The following is an 18,885-nucleotide window of genomic DNA, read 5'->3' as shown; positions in this document are numbered from 1 at the left end:
CAAACCTCGGCAGGTCTCCGTTCCTCCTGCCGACCTTTGGGGAGGTTTGGGCGCCTCCCCAAACCTCGGCAGGTCTCCGTTCCTCCTGCCGACCTTTGGGGAGGTTTGGGCGCCTCCCCAAACCTCCCCAAACCTCGGCAGGTCTCCGTTCCTCCTGCCGACCTTTGGGGAGGTTTGGGCGCCTCCCCAAACCTCGGCAGGTCTCCGTTCCTCCGCGCAGACCTGCCGACCTTTGGGGAGGTTTGGGCGCCTCCCCAAACCTCCCCAAACCTCGGCAGGTCTCCGTTCCTCCTGCCGACCTTTGGGGAGGTTTGGGCGCCTCCCCAAACCTCCCCAAACCTCGGCAGGTCTCCGTTCCTCCTGCCGACCTTTGGGGAGGTTTGGGCGCCTCCCCAAACCTCGGCAGGTCTCCGTTCCTCCTGCCGACCTTTGGGGAGGTTTGGGCGCCTCCCCAAACCTCCCCAAACCTCGGCAGGTCTCCGTTCCTCCTGCCGACCTTTGGGGAGGTTTGGGCGCCTCCCCAAACCTCGGCAGGTCTCCGTTCCTCCACGCAGACCTGCCGACCTTTGGGGAGGTTTGGGCGCCTCCCCAAACCTCCCCAAACCTCGGCAGGTCTCCGTTCCTGTTTGGGGAGGTTTGGGCGCCTCCCCAAACCTCCCCAAACCTCGGCAGGTCTCCGTTCCTCCGCGCAGACCTGCCGAGGTTTGGGGAGGTTTGGGGAGGCGCCCAAACCTCCCCAAAGGTCGGCAGGAAGAACGGAGACCTGCCGAGGTTTGGGGAGGCGCCCAAACCTCCCCAAAGGTCGGCAGGTCTGCGCGGAGGAACGGAGACCTGCAGAGGTTTGGGGAGGTTTGGGGAGGCGCCCAAACCTCCCCAAACAGGAACGGAGACCTGCCGAGGTTTGGGGAGGCGCCCAAACCTCCCCAAACGTCGGCAGGTCTGCGCGGAGGAACGGAGACCTGCCGAGGTTTGGGGAGGTTTGGGGAGGCGCCCAAACCTCCCCAAACAGGAACAGAGACCTGCCGAGGTTTGGGGACGTTTGGGGAGGCGCCCAAACCTCCCCAAAGGTCGGCAGGTCTGCACGGAGGAATGGAGACCTGCCGAGGTTTGGGGAGGTTTGGGGAGGCGCCCAAACCTCCCCAAACAGGAACGGAGACCTGCCGAGGTTTGGGGACGTTTGGGGAGGCGCCCAAACCTCCCCAAAGGTCGGCAGGTCTGCGCGGAGGAACGGAGACCTGCCGAGGTTTGGGGAGGCGCCCAAACCTCCCCAAACGTCGGCAAGTCTCCGTTCCTCCGCGCCCTGCCTGCCTGCTTCTTTCCGCTGCGGAAAGAAGCAGGCAGGCAAGGCGCGGAGTTTGGGGAGGTGCGCGCGCACCTCCCCAAACCTCCCCAAACTTCGGCAGGTCTCGGACGGCGGTGGCTTGGGAGAGGTGCGGGCGATCCCGGAAGCACCAAAGCCTCGGCCGCGCACAAGTCCTCGGTAAGTTTTTTTTGTTGACTGGAGTATAAGCCGAAGTGGAATTTTTCAGCCCAAAAAGTGGGCTGAAAAATTCGGCTTATACTCAAGTATATACGGTAATTTCCATCCGCTGTTTCTTGTCTTGCCTTCCGGTGCTTTGGAGTTATAGGTTGATCCCCTCTTTGTGGCAGCCCCTCAAATATTGGAAGACTGCTACCATGTCACCCCTAGCTTTTTTCACTATACTAGACTATGTATACTATATAGAGCCACTTTGAAAAGGTTCACTAGCTCTGAAATAACAAAATCAAATGGGAATCATCACAATTGGTTAATTGACCTAACAATGTACTGAAAATGCAGAAAGGCATATAGTACATTAGTATCTCACACCAACAAAACTTGGATTGCTGAGCAATGCTGAATATATCCGATATGAAGATTTGCCACTAGGTGGCACTGCATCTCCATTACAATTGAAAGGGATACAAAATAGAATACAGAATAACAGGAGTTATCCAGAAGGGACCTTGGAGGTCTTCTAGTCCAACCCCCCTACTCAGGCAGAAGAACCTATACCATTCAAGACAAATTGCTGTCCAATCTCTTTTTAAAAAACTCCAGGGATGGAGCACCCATAACCTCTGGAGCTAAGCTGTTCCACTGATTATCCCAGAATTCCCCAGCTAGCCAGTAGGCATATAAATGTAGGCGGTATTACAGAATTTGTAGATTGCCAACCAATAGCAGATCTTTGATTTGGTGGGTTCCAGCCTTATTTTTTTTTAAAAAAAGAAATCATTCTGCATCAATCTGGGGCTCTTCTGATTTTTTGATTTCCATACCCCTAATTCCAGACCACGGTCACGTTCGTTGGGATTTATGGAGGCTGTGTTTGGGAAATAAGGAACGGGCATCAGATCAATCGTCTCCCCCTAAGGTCATGAGAGAGATACCTGTCCCATCAGGAGTGCTGCGGACAAAGGTGGGCAACATCTTGACCTTGGCATGATCATGTGACTTCTTCTTGAGGCCGGCCTCCATCTCAGTCCTCATCCGCTTCTTCACCTGAAGCAGCTGTTCGTTGGTGAGCTTGAACTCTGCCAGGGTCTCTGCAATCAACCGGTGCTGCTCCGACAGCCGATAAGCTACTGCGGTCACGAAGGCCGCCCCCTTTCCGCTGCCACTCTCAGAGAGCAAGAAACGCACGTCGGAATCAGGCACTAAGCGTCGCACCATTTTCTGCAGGCGCCTGGCATATCTGAAGAACGAGAAGGGTTACATTCGCCTTTCGTTTGATGCACAACACAACCGCATTCACAGGTCCCGGCTAAGGTCTGGCTCACCTTGTGCCACATTCAGCAACACTCCCGTCATGCTAACCAGCATCTCTCCTCATGCAAAGGCATGAAAGCCATTAATATGGTATCTAGGGAGTAACTAAGCCAGTTTGGTCTACTTGTTAAGGTGCTGGCCTAGAAACAGGGAGATTGTAAGTTCTAGTCTTGCCTTAGACACGAAAACTAGCTGGATGACTTTGGGCCAATCATTCTCTCTCAGTCCAAACCATCTGATAGGATGGTTATTATGGGGAAATTATGAGGAAAAAAGGGACGTGGTGGCTCAGTGGGTTAGGACGCTGAGCTTGTCAATCAGATGGTCAGCAGTTTGGCGGGTCGAATCCCGAGTGCCGCGTAGCAGAGTGAGCGCCTGTTACTCGTCCCAGCTTCTGCCAACCAGCAGTTCGAAAGCACGTTAAAAATGCAAGTAGAAAAATAGGGACCACTACGGTGGGAAGGTAACAGCGTTCCGTGCGCCTCTGGCATCTAGTCATGCCAGCCACATGACCACGGAGACGTCCTCGGACAAGCGCTGGCTCTTCAGCTTTGAAACGGAGATGATCACCGGCCCCTAGAGTCGGAAACGATTAGCACACATGTGCGGGGGAACCTTTACCTTTACGAGGAAAGAGTATTGCCTTACTGATAAGGCAATAAAGGCAGGATAAAACTCTAATGAATAAATAAATAAACAACTACTATTTGAGTACTGTAGGAGCTTATCTGGTCTGAGGATAAATCAATGGAGTTGGGACCTGCCAAAGTCATCTCTGCCTGCTTTGTCCAACTGATTAACATAGCTTTTCCCTCAAGAAAACAGAGAAAGTCTTATCTCTAAAATCAAGTATCTTGTTAAGAAATGCCAGTCCATAAATTATGGAGTAACAGGTACAAGAAAAGGCATGAACAATTTTTTGGGCTGGGGGGGAGGGGGGGAGAGGAAATACCTCTGTAACAAAACAATTAAAAATAATTAGAGTTAGATCTCCAAGGGCTGAAAATCGAGACTACCCCTTCAAAGTACAATTTATAAGCATTCCGACAGAAGGAATGGAATCAAGGTTTATTAGAAGCTAATACAAGTGTTCCTTTCCAATCTTTCAGACTATGCACTTCTCTATAGCTTTCAGAGCAAAAGAGCATCTGAAACATAACTTATCATTCGTGATGGCAATGATGGGCTACATGGGCTGTCCTTAAAAACCATTCAGAAGCTACAACTGGTCCTGACGGCCACGTCACAGGCAGTGACCAGGCATCACCGTTTGCAAAGTTGCACAGCTTCTCGGTGTGCTTTTAGGATGTAATTAATTCAAATTACTGGCCATCATCTGCAAAGCCCTACGTGGAACAGGTCCAGATTATTTGAAGAACTGCCTTCTTACCATTGTTTTGGCCCAGCTAACACATGCCAGCAGAGCTGGCATGCTTTGGATGCCTTTGATAAAACAGGACCACCTACTGGTATACTGGAAACACACCTTCTCTGTTGCAGTGACTGCCCTGTGGAACGAGGGGCCTCTTAATATCCATAGGACTCCTACTCTGTTGGCTTTTCTGTAAAGCCTTGAAAACCTGGATGTCCTCCTGGCCTTGAATTAAAATGGTTGGAGCTGCCTACCCCACCCCCGCCACTGAATGCCTTTGGTCTATGTTTTCATATAGATTAACCCAGATCCCATCTTCATTTGTTTTGTGTTGTGTTCTTATTGTTTATTATATTGTGTGCTACCCAAAGCTGTTTGAAGTTGGGTGGGTGCCTAAATGGAAGGGAGGGAGAGAGGGAGAGGGAAGGTGGACACAAGACCACACTGTCTTCTCCCAGGATATTTTTCAATTCCTTAATATTACTTAGAACCCTAGGATTTCCTGAGCATCTCCCATACAATTATTAATTAGACCCTGAATAGATAACGGGGGGGGGGGGAAGCATGAGAAGCCACCTTCCCCATTCCCTCATGCACGTGCACCCATGGAATAATGTCAGGCACAAAGAATCATTCGTAAAGCTGCAGCATAGAAAGATATGTGCAAACGAAGACACAAAAATCTGATCAACTAACAATCAGCAATAAATCGGCACTAGATAAGAGTCAACAGAATTCAAAGGGCGTTGGACTCGGATCTCTTCTGGCAATGCAAGGACTCTAAAGTCTAAACATTTAACTCCCGTTCACCCAATTCTGCCTGCTCTTCTCCTACAAATACTTAGCAAAATGTAATAGAAGCCACAGAGCTTTGCATGTTAGGGAGATGCTTACGGCCCTAGCAGGCAGTTTACAAATATTGTCGTCTATAAACAGCTATCCATATTAGGATGCACAGAATATGAAGTGTCCTCATATATACAGTATACTATCTATTTATTTATCAAATTTATAAGTTACCCTCTCAACAAAGATGACTCCATTAAACTATTTTTCAGATTCTAGCCTGCATTACTAAGTGTTCACATTTCTCTTTATGAAGAATTCTGTTTATTTAGCTAAAGTTCAGAGGGTGTATCAGACAGCAGCATAATGTGCTGCGCAGCTGACCTTTGCTAGAGATGTCTCTTAACAGGTGCCAAGATATAAATATGGAAACCGCACAAGATCTTACTGTGGATGCATCTTGTAAAGGGATCCGTCCACCCCCACCGTGGTGCGCAGCCGGCCAACTCCTTTATTTTCTCGCAGCTGACTCAGGATAGCACCCAGAGTACTTGCCACCAAGTTCGCAGAGCGGAACGACACAATGGCGCACACGTGCTGGACAGCGATGCAGTCTTCATGGGAAGGCTCAACCCCAAGACGTGTTAGTATGTCTTTGGCTTTATGCAAACCTTCTTTGCTCCTAAAACCAGGAGAGAACATGCTATGAGCTTCTAAATTTGACATGACAATCTGACAGCAAGTTGCTCATTCAACTTGCAGGAGATGTGGGAAGAGTCTGAGAATGGGTTACACTAATCTGATGGGAATTTCATGAGGTTTCAACAGGGAGATGGGAAGCCTGGATGGACACAACTGGATATTATCTCCTATAAAACCTAACCACCTTCTTCTCAAGAGTGTTCAGTTCTGCAATATTATACTGAATTTGGAAAGAAGGCATTGATTTTAAAAACGTTATGCAGCAAATCTATCAATTAGGAACATATTTGTGATGTCTTTCCTTTAAATAAGCTACACAGGCAGGAAGAAACTTTTTTAAAAAATCAAATAAAAGGATACAAACTGTGGAGGAATACATTGAAATTTCATTTCTTCCTTGTTGCAGCGATATATTGCACCAGGGGTGCCAAACCCGCAACATCACATGACGTGTCGCAACGTATCTCGACTTTTTTTCCATTGCCGGCAATGGGATGGGCATGGTTTCACCATGACACATCCAGCCCACAGGCCAGCAGTTTGACACCCCTGTATTACACTATTTTGTTATTAATGGTGTTAGTATTAATGTTTATTATTATTTTGTTCAATCCACACATACCCAAGTTTCCCTGAAAATAAGACCTGGTCTTTTTTTTTGCCTCCAAAAGAGGCACTAGGTCTTATTTCCGGGGAATGTCTTACCTGCTTATCTCAGTACCGCCACAGCCAGGCCTCCAACACCCGACACCTGTCACACTGCCGCCTGACTTCTTCTACGGCCACTTGTGGCAGGACACCACATGCTGCATTGCACTGGTGCTGCCACTCACGGCAGGACACCACCTAGCACGTTGCACCGATGCCGATGCCATGGCAGGATGCTAAGTAGACGGGGTTTGCTGCTGCCGCCACGAAGCAAGGCAGGTGTCAGGGTGTGGGAGGCCTGGCTGTGAAGGCCCTGAGGTAAGTGTGTGCAGGGTGCGTGGGGTGGCTTCACCCCCCCACCCCAGCTTGATTTTTACGCTTACGCCTCACACACACCCCTCGTACAACCAGTGTGTGGGACAGAATGAGCAGTGTCTTAACTTGGGCTTATTTTGGGGGTAGGCCTTATTTTCAGGGAAACACAGTATATGTCCTCCCCTCCCAAACCAATTCTGCACAGACTAAAAATTTTGATTTTCAGATACAATGCAGTAATGTAAATATATACCATGACAGCTATAAATAACCCTATGACACAATGTTTGTGCAAAAAAAAAAGGATGGATGGATGGCAGTAGCAATATGAACTGAAAGACGTTACAGTGCCCTAAGACCAAACTATTGTGGAAGCAAACATATTTAAAAGACTTAAAAAAAGAGAAAATACTTCCATAAATGAAAACTCAAAAAGCTTGAATCTATGGCCTGTTCCTGAAGTTACTGACAAACAAAATACAACTAATGAGCCGTATCTGGGCCTCCAATAATTTGAGTATGGCCTACAAATATGATCAGCACTTCAGAATTCTAATTATTAGAACAAAGAGGGCTAATTCTCAAGGCTGCTGAGATTCATTCAAAAGGTAAAGTCACAATCAGATTCGGATAAAGACTTCAGACATATACATCAGTGAGGTTTAACAACGTGCAGTCTGAAAACAATGGCAACTATACCAGGAAAAAAAAAACAGAATAAATGAAACATTCACAATTTCTGTAGTTCAGAATCTTGCAGATTCATTAAAATGATAAGCAAATTGTTCGCCGTCTTCAACTCCTGATTCATCTCTTAACCATCTCTGAATGCTGCAAAATGAACACTGGCTAGTACTATAATTTAATTTTTTTTAAATGGATTAAATGCAGGTACTTCAACTAATGAAATGAATGGTATTAAAGTGAATCATCACTAATATCATCTCATTTAATTCAGTGGCTCCACTCTGCTTACAACTAAGCACAAATCTACAGCACTATTTAAGTTAGCCAATAATTATTCTTAAAACCCACTGATGGATTACATCCACTTCAAAACCTAGAGGAAGCTTCTGAAGTACTTACTTCTCAATGGCAGAAACATCCTTAGTTTCCAATTTCCCTTTGGTCAAAAGTTCGGGAGTGATTCGCCCTTCAAAAAGGAGACTTTCTTTGGCCATTTTTACAAGGATAAGCCTGACAAGTTCACCCATGTACATTCCACTGACCATCTTTTCAAATCTGAAAAAGAGATTTCACAAAAAATGCCGTTCAGTCATTCAAACTAATACATAAAAAAGCGCATCTTACTCAGAATCTATAAGGTTGCAGCTTTTATGTTTACAATCTTATTCATGTAAAAAGTTTGATATTTGGGGGGTGGGGTGTCTGTTGGAAATATTTATATTTATTAAATTTTTATACTGCCCTTCTCCCGAGAGGGCGGTGTACAGGGCAATAAATATTAAAAACAAAATCCAAAAGTTAAAAACAATTAAATATTATTCCCGATATATACAGTGATTAAAAACCAAGTTAAACCCCAACCCCCAAACCCATCAAACCAGGCCAGATTGCTCAAATAAATAAGTTTTTAGATCCCGCCGGAAGGAGCAAAGGTCAGGGGCCATCCGGAGCTCGACCGGCAAGCGGTTCCAAAGGTCTGGCGCACCCACAGAGAACGCCCTCCCCCTAGGGGCCACCAATCGACATTCTTTGATCAGAGGCACCCCGAGGAGGCCCTCCCTGTGGGAGCGCAATGGACCGAGGGAAGTTGACGCCGGTCGCAGGTGTTGCCGTAGGTAATCCGGACCCATGCCATGTAGGGCTTTGTAAGTCATTACCAACACCTTGAATCTCACAATCACAATCTCATGACCGGAGGAGGCTGCAAACTGGTGTCAATGCAGGCCAGGTACCAAGCACCCAAAACACAGTCATATTTTATTTTTTATTTTTTTTAATTTTAATTCCATTTATATCCCGCCCTTCTCCGAAGACTTAGGGCGGCTTACAAGCTTAGCAGTATGATAGCAGAGGGGAGCGGGGAAGAAAGGGGCAGCCATTTGAAATTCAAAACCAGGTTGTAGCCTTTGCAGGGGCTTGTTGTACTTATGTACGCAACTTCGGGGGTGGGGGGCTTGCTGTAACTTCAAATGATTACTAAGCAAATAGTTGTAAATTGAGGATTGTCTGCAAACATTTTGGACCACAGCCATCTGTTTTCACATTTGTTGGCGTTATTTCGAATAGCCAAAAGCTTTAGTAATGCATGATGGTGACATTAAGACATAATATAGTCTAGGATTAGACGACGCAAGATGTTAATTATTTCAATTACAGTTGCTTCCCAGGATTAAGGGAACCCCGATCAATCTCTCTGTCAAATTCAGTCCGGATGTCTTCTAATAAGCCATCATCTCCAAATGCACCCCATTCGGTGTTGATGCACATGCGGCCTTCATCACCTTCCACCAGATCAATGTGCCTCATTTCCTCCATATAGCAGGCATTTGTACCAGTACCTTAAAAAGAAGCAAATGGGATTATGTCATCGCAAACACAAAATCAAAATTCTGTTATGAGTTATTCTGAACAAAGAATTAGTACCGATAATTAAGCCAACTTCGCAACGCTGGTCATCAAATCCACAGGTCATCATTGTCCCAACAGTGTCATTAACCACTGCCATGATGTCCGCATCATAATCCTTTAGAATGAAACAGAGTATTTTCTTATACATCAGACAATTTAATTATCAGTGTTGATCTGGATAGTCTAAATGTCAAACCCCACAAACTTTGGCACGTCAAGCACATCATTAGGTTAGCCAACAGATCATAGTTTTGTATTTTCTTCTTATTGTTACACACAAGACAGACTGTCTCCTCGAAATGTAGCATTATTTTCTTTTCAAAAAAATCCCTCATCAAAAAGCTCAAGACTCTCCCTTTGTGACTAGGCCTAGCCAATTTGGGACCAATAAAAAAATATCTACCGTGATTTGTAGCTTTGTTAAAAGCACTTGTTGTTGCTCTTACCACAACGCCTTGAGAATAATTCTCATTCAATGGAGTTTACTAATGGACTTGTTTCTACATGAAATGGGTCAATGGAGCTAAAGGGCAACAATTTTTTACTTCAGAGTGGATTGTTTAAAGCAGGGGTGTCCAACCTTGGCAACTTTAAAACCTATGGACTTCAATCCCCATGCTGTTGGAAGTTGAAGTCCAGAAGTCTTAAAGTGGCCAAGTTGAACAACCCTGCTTTAAAGGTTTGGCCATCTGAATATATTTAACGTAGAAATCAGCCTGACAATTATCTTGACTCAATAATTTTGCTAGGAATAAAATTAACAAGTACCTTACGATTTCCTAACAACTGAGAAATAACAGCAAAAGAAATCTAAATCATCTAACAATGCATGTACAAAATCAGCCAATTCATATATGCTTTATACAGATAGCCAAAACATATTCTTACCCCACGTTTCTTGATGGCTTTGTTTAAGAGACTCACTACGTCAGCTCCTTCGACACCACTTGCTTTGAAACGTTTTGTCCAGGTAATCAGAAAACCCTAGAAAAATCAAATTATTAACACACTAGCCAAATTACGGAACATTCATAATACTTCTTTTCCACCAACACATCACTTATTTTGGGCAGGTGGGTTGGAATAGTTTAAAAATATTGGAAAATCTGTTCAAATGTGGAGCAATGTCAGCAAACCTCCTGCATGTCCACTTACTGAAATTCCAAGTGAGGTACTTAATGCAAGTAAAAACAAAATTAAATGACAATATTTTATTTTAGATCGAGATTAATCGATCAGAATACAAGCAATGCCACTGCATAAATATCCGTTCTATTATTCATTCTTACCGTATTTTGACTCCCCATTTCAAAACACCCCACAATTCTGGGACTAAGCAATTGCATTCAAAGATATACTTGTTCTCATATGAAAATTCTTCCCATTTGCGTGAAATTTCATTTGCATGGAACCTCATTGGTGTTGATATAATACAGGAGTCTTCAGACTTGGCCCTTTTATGATTTGTGGACTTCAACTCCCAGAATTCCTCAGCCAGTGTGCCTGGCTAAAGAATTCTGGGAGCTGGAGTCCACAAGTCATAAAAGGGCCAAGCTTGAAAACCCCTGATATAATGTGATCCGTACATGAAATTCTGCAGCTTCCTATAACTTCACAGTACTAAATTTTGAAGATGGTTTTAATTCAACTGCTTTCTGAAGCAATTATACTGTAGTACTGATAACAGTACAGTACCTGTTATTATAAAGTTATATTATATTCATATCATCAGATTCTTCCAACTAAGAAAGTACAAATGTTCAGTAGGAAGTCCTTAATAAAACCTCAACCATCTTCTGATTCAGCCAGCAAGGACTCTTTTGGAAACCCTGCAAAACCAAAGAATTGAACTTGGCCATGTTTGCACAGTACATTGTTAGTGGCACCAAATCAGGTTTGATTCCTGAACACGCTATGGACAAATACTCACCATCTACAACTACTGTATAATAATAATGATGATGATGATGATAATGATGATGATAATAATAATAATAATAATAATAATAATAATAATAATAATAATAATAATAATAATAATGTGCTTCAAAGACACCCTGATAATCTCTTTGATACTACCCATCCACGATAACTCTCTTCTTCCTTTGTGCCTAATTCCTCAACCTGGCCAAGAATAGACATTTTTCTTGTCCATTATTCATTCATAGCACACATTCAAATTATATGAAATTTGGCTTGCTAATAATCATCTCAAAGGAGCAGTCACTCTTTAGTTGATCCAGGATAGAATTTTTTTTTCTTGCAGTTCGTGGTATCTTAATAGCCATTTCAAGTTTTTTAATCTGATGGCATCTGTCTTCTTTTGCTTGTAACCAGCTTCCATAGCTGTACATAACCTCCAGAAAGGCCACTGTAGTAACATGCTGATCTTCATAGTCACTATGCCTTTGTCCTTCATTATCTCAGTGATTCTGTTATTCTGTTAAATGACTGTTTTTCTTCCTAGAATTAATGCCTTTTTATTTTTCCAGTACGTTGCTCATCTTTATCAGCTCTTGAGCAAAGAAAACAAAACTAATTTTTATTTTTTTTTATTTTAATTCCATTTATATCCCACCCTTCTCCGAAGACTCAGGGCGGCTTACAAGCTTAGCAGTAGCCTTCATTCTATGTATATGCCTGCTTATTAGGGCTTTCACACACACACACACCAAGCGGCATTATTACAAAGTCAGCTTAATTGCCCCCAACAATCTGGGTCCTCATTTTACCTACCTCGGAAGGATGGAAGGCTGAGTCAACCTTGAGCCTGGTGGGACTCGAACCTGCACTAATTGCAGGCAGCTGGTGTTACTTAAGGAGGCATTAGCCCACTGTTCCACCAAGGCTCTATCCACTATCCACTACCTTCATATTTTCGTCAACTATAGGATTGCTAAGCGTACAAGTGAATATTATTTACTGCTAACCTAGATTTTTCACATTCTATGTTTACTTGCCTAATGAGCAAAATTTTCTATTCTTTCAGCAAAGAATGTGGTGTTGTCTGCAAATCTCAAATTATTAGGCTTCTCCATCTTGCTATTCTTTATGTTTGCTGTTTTTTAAATTACACAAATGCAGGGACAATTATCCCTGTCTCATTTTTCTCCCCATTGTGCACAATTTTATCCTTACTAATTCATAATTACACGCACACATATCCTAGCATCATTTACATCAGTATTTCTCAACTTTGGCAACTTGAAGTTGTGTGGACTTCGAATCCCAGAATTCACCAGCCAGAAAACCACTGATCTACACAGTTAAAGGCCTTGTTCAAGTCAATGAAATGAAAGGAAATCTTGCATTCTCTTGTTGTCTCCATTATTCATTTCATGCTACTTAACCTATGACGTGTCCCTCTGCCTTTTTGGAAACCTTCCTATTAATGCAGCATTTCTGTCCCTTTGCAGGGGCCTATTTTTCTTTATAAGATCCTATGCAAAATTTTGCTAGCATTAGGAATGAGCATGTAACCTGGGTATCTGTTTCTTTGGTGTTCACAACTTTTTTTTCAAAATCACACCATTTCACTCCAAATTTGTTGATACAGAGCTATTACAACTTTAATTGCCTCTTCTGTAAGTCTAAATAGTTCAGAAGGTGTTCAGTGACTATCACACAATACATTTAAGAACACCTTTCTAGGATGTCATACAACTGCTGATTACAAAGGCTGCTTGCAAATCACCCTCTATGATAAGTTTAATCCTACTAATGCAGGGGTGTCAAACCGCCAGCCCACGGGCTGGATGCGTCACCGGAAAACCATGCCCACCCCATTGCTGGCAATGGTGAAAAAGCTCCGATACATTGCGTGACATCACGAGTTTGACATGTCTGTACTAATGTAAGGAAAACCAGGAATTCATTGTGTAAAGCTGCGATAGGCTGCAATAAGAGTTACTGGCCTGGTACAGAGTTCCCAGGAGATATATTCACTATTTAAATATCAGAAAGCTGAGTCTAAAATGTGAATGCACCCAATGAGCACCCAATCCACTTTATAAAAACAGTGTCAATGCTGCTAACATTGGATGTTCTTGCTTGACAACATAGAAATGTAGCCTTCCTTTAACTCATATATTACTTTTAGAGCTAGAACTAGTGGACGCTGGGGGGAGTAGGGAGAATGTTTCTCAAGACTGTAATAAGAGAAGATAAGAATTTGGCGGGTTGTTAAACAGGAGGGAAAGTTTGCATTTTAAACTAATTGGAGAATGTGATTTATGACGTTTAAATTAAGGGAGGGAATTGTGTTTTTATACATGTGTTCAGGGAAGAATTCAGATCTTGGCTTAATGTCATGGTTCCAACAAATGCAGTACTTCAAAAAACTTCAAGGCATTGTTTATCTTAAAGAATCTTTTATTATACTTGGGCTTCTAATATGTACCTGCCGGAAGCTATGCAAGTATAATAAAAGATTCTTTAAGGTAAACAATGCCTTGAAGTTCTTTGAAGTACTGTATTTGTCAGAACCATGACAAACAGTTTCCTATGTTCTACCCACAACGTAGGTTCTGCAAACCTGTGATTAGACATACCTCATCTAGTTTAGATTGCCTACATGGGAATGAAAATGTGAACCCAACAGGTAATTTCTTGTCCTTAATTTCTTGTTTCTCCATGAAGTCTCCCAGACATTCAGCAACATGATCAAAAAGCTGAGAAGGAAGCAAAACAAAGATAAAATAATGTTAAGAAGTAATCTAATAATATTAATTACAATAGTAGAAATGCATTACAAATCATAACATAAAAATGAGAAAAAATGATTAAAGAACCCTAATTACTACTTTTGTGGCAACAATTGATTATTTCAGATTAGGACAGTTTCTTTTTTATATATATATTACTTTAACAAAAAATAAATACCATGAAATTTAGGAAGCAGCACCACGTGGAAAAAATAAACCAAATCTCATACAATACTCCTGATCCACTTATAAATATTGTGGTATTGTGAACTAATTGTGTGATCATACTTTATTAAGTAAGCCAAGCTTAATGCTTTCTAGGCTATGGCATTTTAACAATGCATTTTTCTATTTACCCAGAGTATCGATCCCATGCAAAAAAACTGATTATTTCTTAAAAGTACACCCAGAAATTGCTTAATATTTAACATGCAAAATGGGTGTGTCTAATGCAGCACAATGCAAGCAAATGATGCAGAGTTTGATTAGAATATGATGTCAAGGCTGTGTCTCTTCCCATGCTATGGAATAGGTCTGACAACAAGTGCTACAATAAGAAAATAGGAACTAACAACCCCGTACAATAATATCGCTGAACTATAGTGCCTGATGATCTTCACCAAGAGTTCATCCTCATTAAGCCAAACACAAATTACTTCATTTTTTACAAAGCTCTTTAACCACATTCTTCTTATTTATTTTCCCCTCAAAATTCTGGAAAAACATCCTTTTTTTCTACATTTTCAGCAAAGTCAAAAATATAACACGGCCATTCCAGATAAAGGTAAAGGTAAAGGTTCCCCCGCAGATGCGTGCTAGTCGTTTCCAACTCTAGGGGCCGGTGCTCATCTCCATTTCAAAGCCGAAGAGCCAGCGCTTGTCCGAGGACGTCTCTGTGGTCATGTGGCCGGCATGACTAGACGCCAGAGGCGCACGGAACACTGTTACCTTCCCACCGTAGTGGTCCCTATTTTTCTACTTGCATTTTTTACGTGCTTTCGAACTGCTAGGTTGGCAGAAGCTGGGACGAGTAACAGGCGCTCACTCTGTTACGCGGCACTCAGGATTCGACCCGCCAAACTGCCGACCATCTGATCGACAAGCTCAGCGTCCTAACCCACTGAGCCACCGCATCCCCCATTCCAGATAGCTGTGAACAAAAGTCAAAAATATAACACGGCCATTCCAGATAGCTGTGAACCTAACAGATCAGTAGAGTGCCAGATAGGGAAGATCATTATTACCGGTATGTTTCCTATTTTGAGATTTAAAACAAAACAAAAAAAAAAAACACCTGATGATCTGCATCTTAATGTGACCAGATCTATTAATGTGACCAGATCTATTAAATTGTTATGTGTAACTTAATGTCACCGGGAAATCAAACGCCATTTGCCAAGTAGAATCAAGCCTGAAAATAATGGCAAGTCATAATGCATTTATTTATAAATGGTTTGATCTTCGTTCATTAAAAATAACGAAGAATGAAAGTATCCAGTCTGGGAAGTGATATATATTTTGATGGCGAACCTATAAGAGATGTGTGTCAAAGCTGACACGCCACAAGGTTCTGTATGGCACATTAGCATTTATCCCAATGTTCGCCAACATCTGTCAACTACGCTCAAAAGCATGCCCCATTCTCATTTGTGGCCTCCACAGCCTCTGAAAAACATGCAAGAACCATGCTGCGCTTTCGCAAAGTTTCTGGAGACTGCAGAAGTCATGGAAGAGTTATTTTCCAAAGCTGCTGCAGCAAGAATGAAGAGCTCATGTGACCACAGCAACCTCAGGTAGGCAATAGGGGCCTATCAACAAAAGAGAACACCCATCTGAAAGTAAGCAGCATGCAGCAGACCCTGGGGAACAATTTGTGTGGTTTGTGGGGGCAGTTGCACCATTCCACAAGGCTTGCATGCCTTGGAGAATGGCACGGGGCGGCCTTTTTGAGTGACAGCACTGGTGCAACAGCGGAAGTTGAGGACCTTCACTGTTGCCGAGGGCTGCTTCACAGTAACCCAGATTGTGTAGTGGGGGCAGTGAGAGAGAGAGAATTGTCTCTCTTTTAGTCCGGGAGGAGGCAGCTGTGGTCACAAGTCAAGCTAGACCCTTCCCAAATTTTTTGATACTTCAAGCCCAAAGGGGTTTTCATCGCTATTATACTTCATCCAATACCAACAGCTAGCACAGCTTTAAATAAGGGCTGCAAATTTATCATCAGCTGCCACACTTGCTAACTCACACATTGTGTGATGCCTACAAAGACAGGTGAGGTGCTTCAGTGAAAACAATCCGTGAGGCAAATCAGAACCTTTGATCACAAGATCACCGGAGGTGCTTTCTCATTCTGCCACTATCATGCTGGAAGCAACCAGGCTAAAGTTTTCAAGAGCTAATCAGCAGCAAAAACAGAAATCATTTTGGCGCCGCCCATCCCAAAGTAAGATTTTTTTGCGCTAGCGATGCCAAAGGATGCCAGAGAAGAGCGCCGTTGCCAAACAGGCCTAATCATCATCCTTTAGGTTCAACAGCCATGCTGCCAGAGCACATTAGCCCCAGTCATGAATGTACATCTTGGGAAAAGCAAGAGAAATGAGAATGGACGGTGGTCGTGAAAGCTTTAAGAAAGCAGCATCAGTGGACAGCAGATACCAATTCTGTAACTTACATAAAGAGATATAAGTGGAGGAAGTAGGAGAAATTCTCCTGCCTTCAACAACTATCCATATAATGTCCGCAGCTTAAGCTGCTGGCTGCAAAATGCATACATAAGAATCGAGACAGAAAAATCCTCTGGTGAAAAAAACTAAACACAGAAGATCTACCATACAACAAAATATAGCAATCAGGCAAAGGAGCTTCAAATATGAAAACTAAAGTTTCCTCCTTGCTGACCTGTTTCCCTAAAACAGACTGCTTTGGCCCTTCTGTAAAAAAACCCTCCCTTGTAGTACCATCCACTGACTGGGTTCAACACAGCTTACGTAAAACCCAAAGGTTGGTTAGTGCAAACACACCCTTTTGCACATGGTTGTTCTATTAATTATACCATCTCAACACCCAATATGTTCAGGCACGTCTAATCTTGTTTATACTTTTTTTTATTTTTAATCAAATCAGGCCAAATATATTTTATTACAATATTTGAGCAGCCAATACTTTTAATAAAGATGTTAGCATTCTCCATTTCTTTCAAGTAACGTTAAAAGTTGAAATACAGATACTCAGCTTATAACCACAACTGGTCACAATTACAATAAGATTTTTGTTTGTAAGTCATTACAGTTATAAGTTGACTGAACCCAATTTTAGAAGTTTTCCAGGAGTCACTGAGTCCATGGTCAGTAAGCAAATCTCACCGTCCTAAGGGCGAACCCATTCTTACAAACAGGCCTTTTTCCCCAAAACCACCAAAAAACCAGCACAAATTGCAATGGTGTGACTGCAGGATGCTGCAACCAGTAGAGGTATACCTACACTGTTCCTCCCAAAATTCACAAGGATGTATCCATGAAGTTATTGGAATAACGTTCAACTCTAGGAAATAATTTATTTATTTTTATTCTCAAGAAAGCATGCAAAGGATGGCCGCCTAAGGCACTGTACTGAAGAATTTCCTTCTAAACAAAGTCACATCTTAAAAATGTTTAATGATACTCACCCATCCCAGGACACAGTAAAGAAAAATAAAGATGGGTATAAAAAACATATGAAGAAACAGAATAAACATAAATACATATTTTTAACTCAGGACTAAGCCAGTACATCCCCGCTCATCTCAGAGGACTTCTCTGCTAGTTCAGCTAGCTTTCACTGCCTACTTGATGTACACTCTACTTTTCTATGCTAGTGAGCAAAACTGCCATGTTTGTAATAGGTGAACTAGAAGAAATTACTACAAAAGGACAATTTTTGTAATAAAATCTGGCATTCTCCACCTGTTTTTCAGCAAGAAAAGGGCGAGGGAAAATTTATCCCAAAATGTACTTTCTAACTTGTCAAGAAACATGTTTTAGGATTTTCAAAATTCCATTTCCTTGAATATTAAAATTACAAATTAATTTTGTTTTTCCTTTCAAAGTTAAGGAAACCCAAGAGATCATCCCAACTTAACAAGCAACGAGGGAAGCGTTCACAATGTTAATTATAGACTTAAAGAGGAATCTACCCGTGTGCCAGTGCCGTGCGTAATATCTTCTGGCGTGTCGTAAATCTCAGTTTCCATTTGCACCATCTGCTTTTTCTCGTGTGAGACTTTTACTCTCAAAATTCGGAAGAAAGACCCACCAAGATCCAGAGCAATGAAATCTCCTCTCTCTGTTGGGAAGAAAGAGATGTCACTTTAGGCATTAGAAGAAGGCATTTACATTTTCCCACCCATTAAGTAAACTACCATTAGTGTACTACGCAAGCAGGTCTGCGCTCCTGACCTTTTCTAGCTTAGGAAATTATCATTTTCCGATCTAGGTAGTAATCTTGAATCATTCTGAAATTAAGATTACCCATTAACACAGTCATTGTAACAAGATAAATTGCTCTGTGCGTACACACTAGACAAATACAAAAAAGACCACACACACGGTGTACTTCAACTTCCCCAAAATTTTTCAAGCTCTGCACCAGGCCTCAAGAAGTGCAGATGGGATGGGAATACAGTTTCCAGATAATAGGTCAATCCAGATGGCAAAGATGTCGAATTCTTTTTTAAGCACAATTCTCTTTTCAGGTACAATTTTGTTTTGATAAGCCAGCATCCTCAACCACCTTGCAGTTTTAACCAACTTTACTGAACAGTTCCATGTGGCATGGGAGGAGAGAGGAAGGAAGGAAAGAGCACTGACTACAGGTAGTCCTCCACTTACAACAATTCACTCAGTGACCATTCAAAGTTACAATGTTACTGAAAAAAGCAACTTGTGGCCATTTTTCACACTTACGACCACTGCACCATCCCCATAGTCACATGATCA

At 42.5% G+C, this 18,885-nt stretch overlaps 1 protein-coding gene across 3 annotated transcripts in view; it reads right to left on the bottom strand.

The window, feature by feature from the left end:
- Positions 1–18,885, bottom strand: part of HK1 (hexokinase 1) — a 73,649-nt gene that overhangs the window by 19,040 nt on the left and 35,724 nt on the right. For all 3 annotated transcript variants that reach the window (XM_083364772.1, XM_083364773.1, XM_083364771.1), the window contains 8 exons: positions 18,084–18,232; positions 13,763–13,882; positions 10,101–10,196; positions 9,228–9,327; positions 8,959–9,142; positions 7,704–7,859; positions 5,401–5,634; positions 2,416–2,720 (listed from right to left, as the gene is read on the bottom strand). In XM_083364772.1, coding sequence (XP_083220898.1) covers positions 2,416–2,720; positions 5,401–5,634; positions 7,704–7,859; positions 8,959–9,142; positions 9,228–9,327; positions 10,101–10,196; positions 13,763–13,882; positions 18,084–18,232 — 1,344 coding nt within the window. The remainder of the gene's footprint in view (positions 1–2,415; positions 2,721–5,400; positions 5,635–7,703; positions 7,860–8,958; positions 9,143–9,227; positions 9,328–10,100; positions 10,197–13,762; positions 13,883–18,083; positions 18,233–18,885) is intronic.

The sequence above is a fragment of the Vipera ursinii genome (genome assembly GCF_947247035.1).
Source record: "Vipera ursinii genome assembly, chromosome: 5".
In the NCBI taxonomy this organism is placed as follows: domain Eukaryota; kingdom Metazoa; phylum Chordata; class Lepidosauria; order Squamata; family Viperidae; genus Vipera; species Vipera ursinii.
The sequence above is the reverse complement of the archived record's forward strand: the minus strand, read 5'-3'. Positions and strand labels throughout refer to the sequence as shown.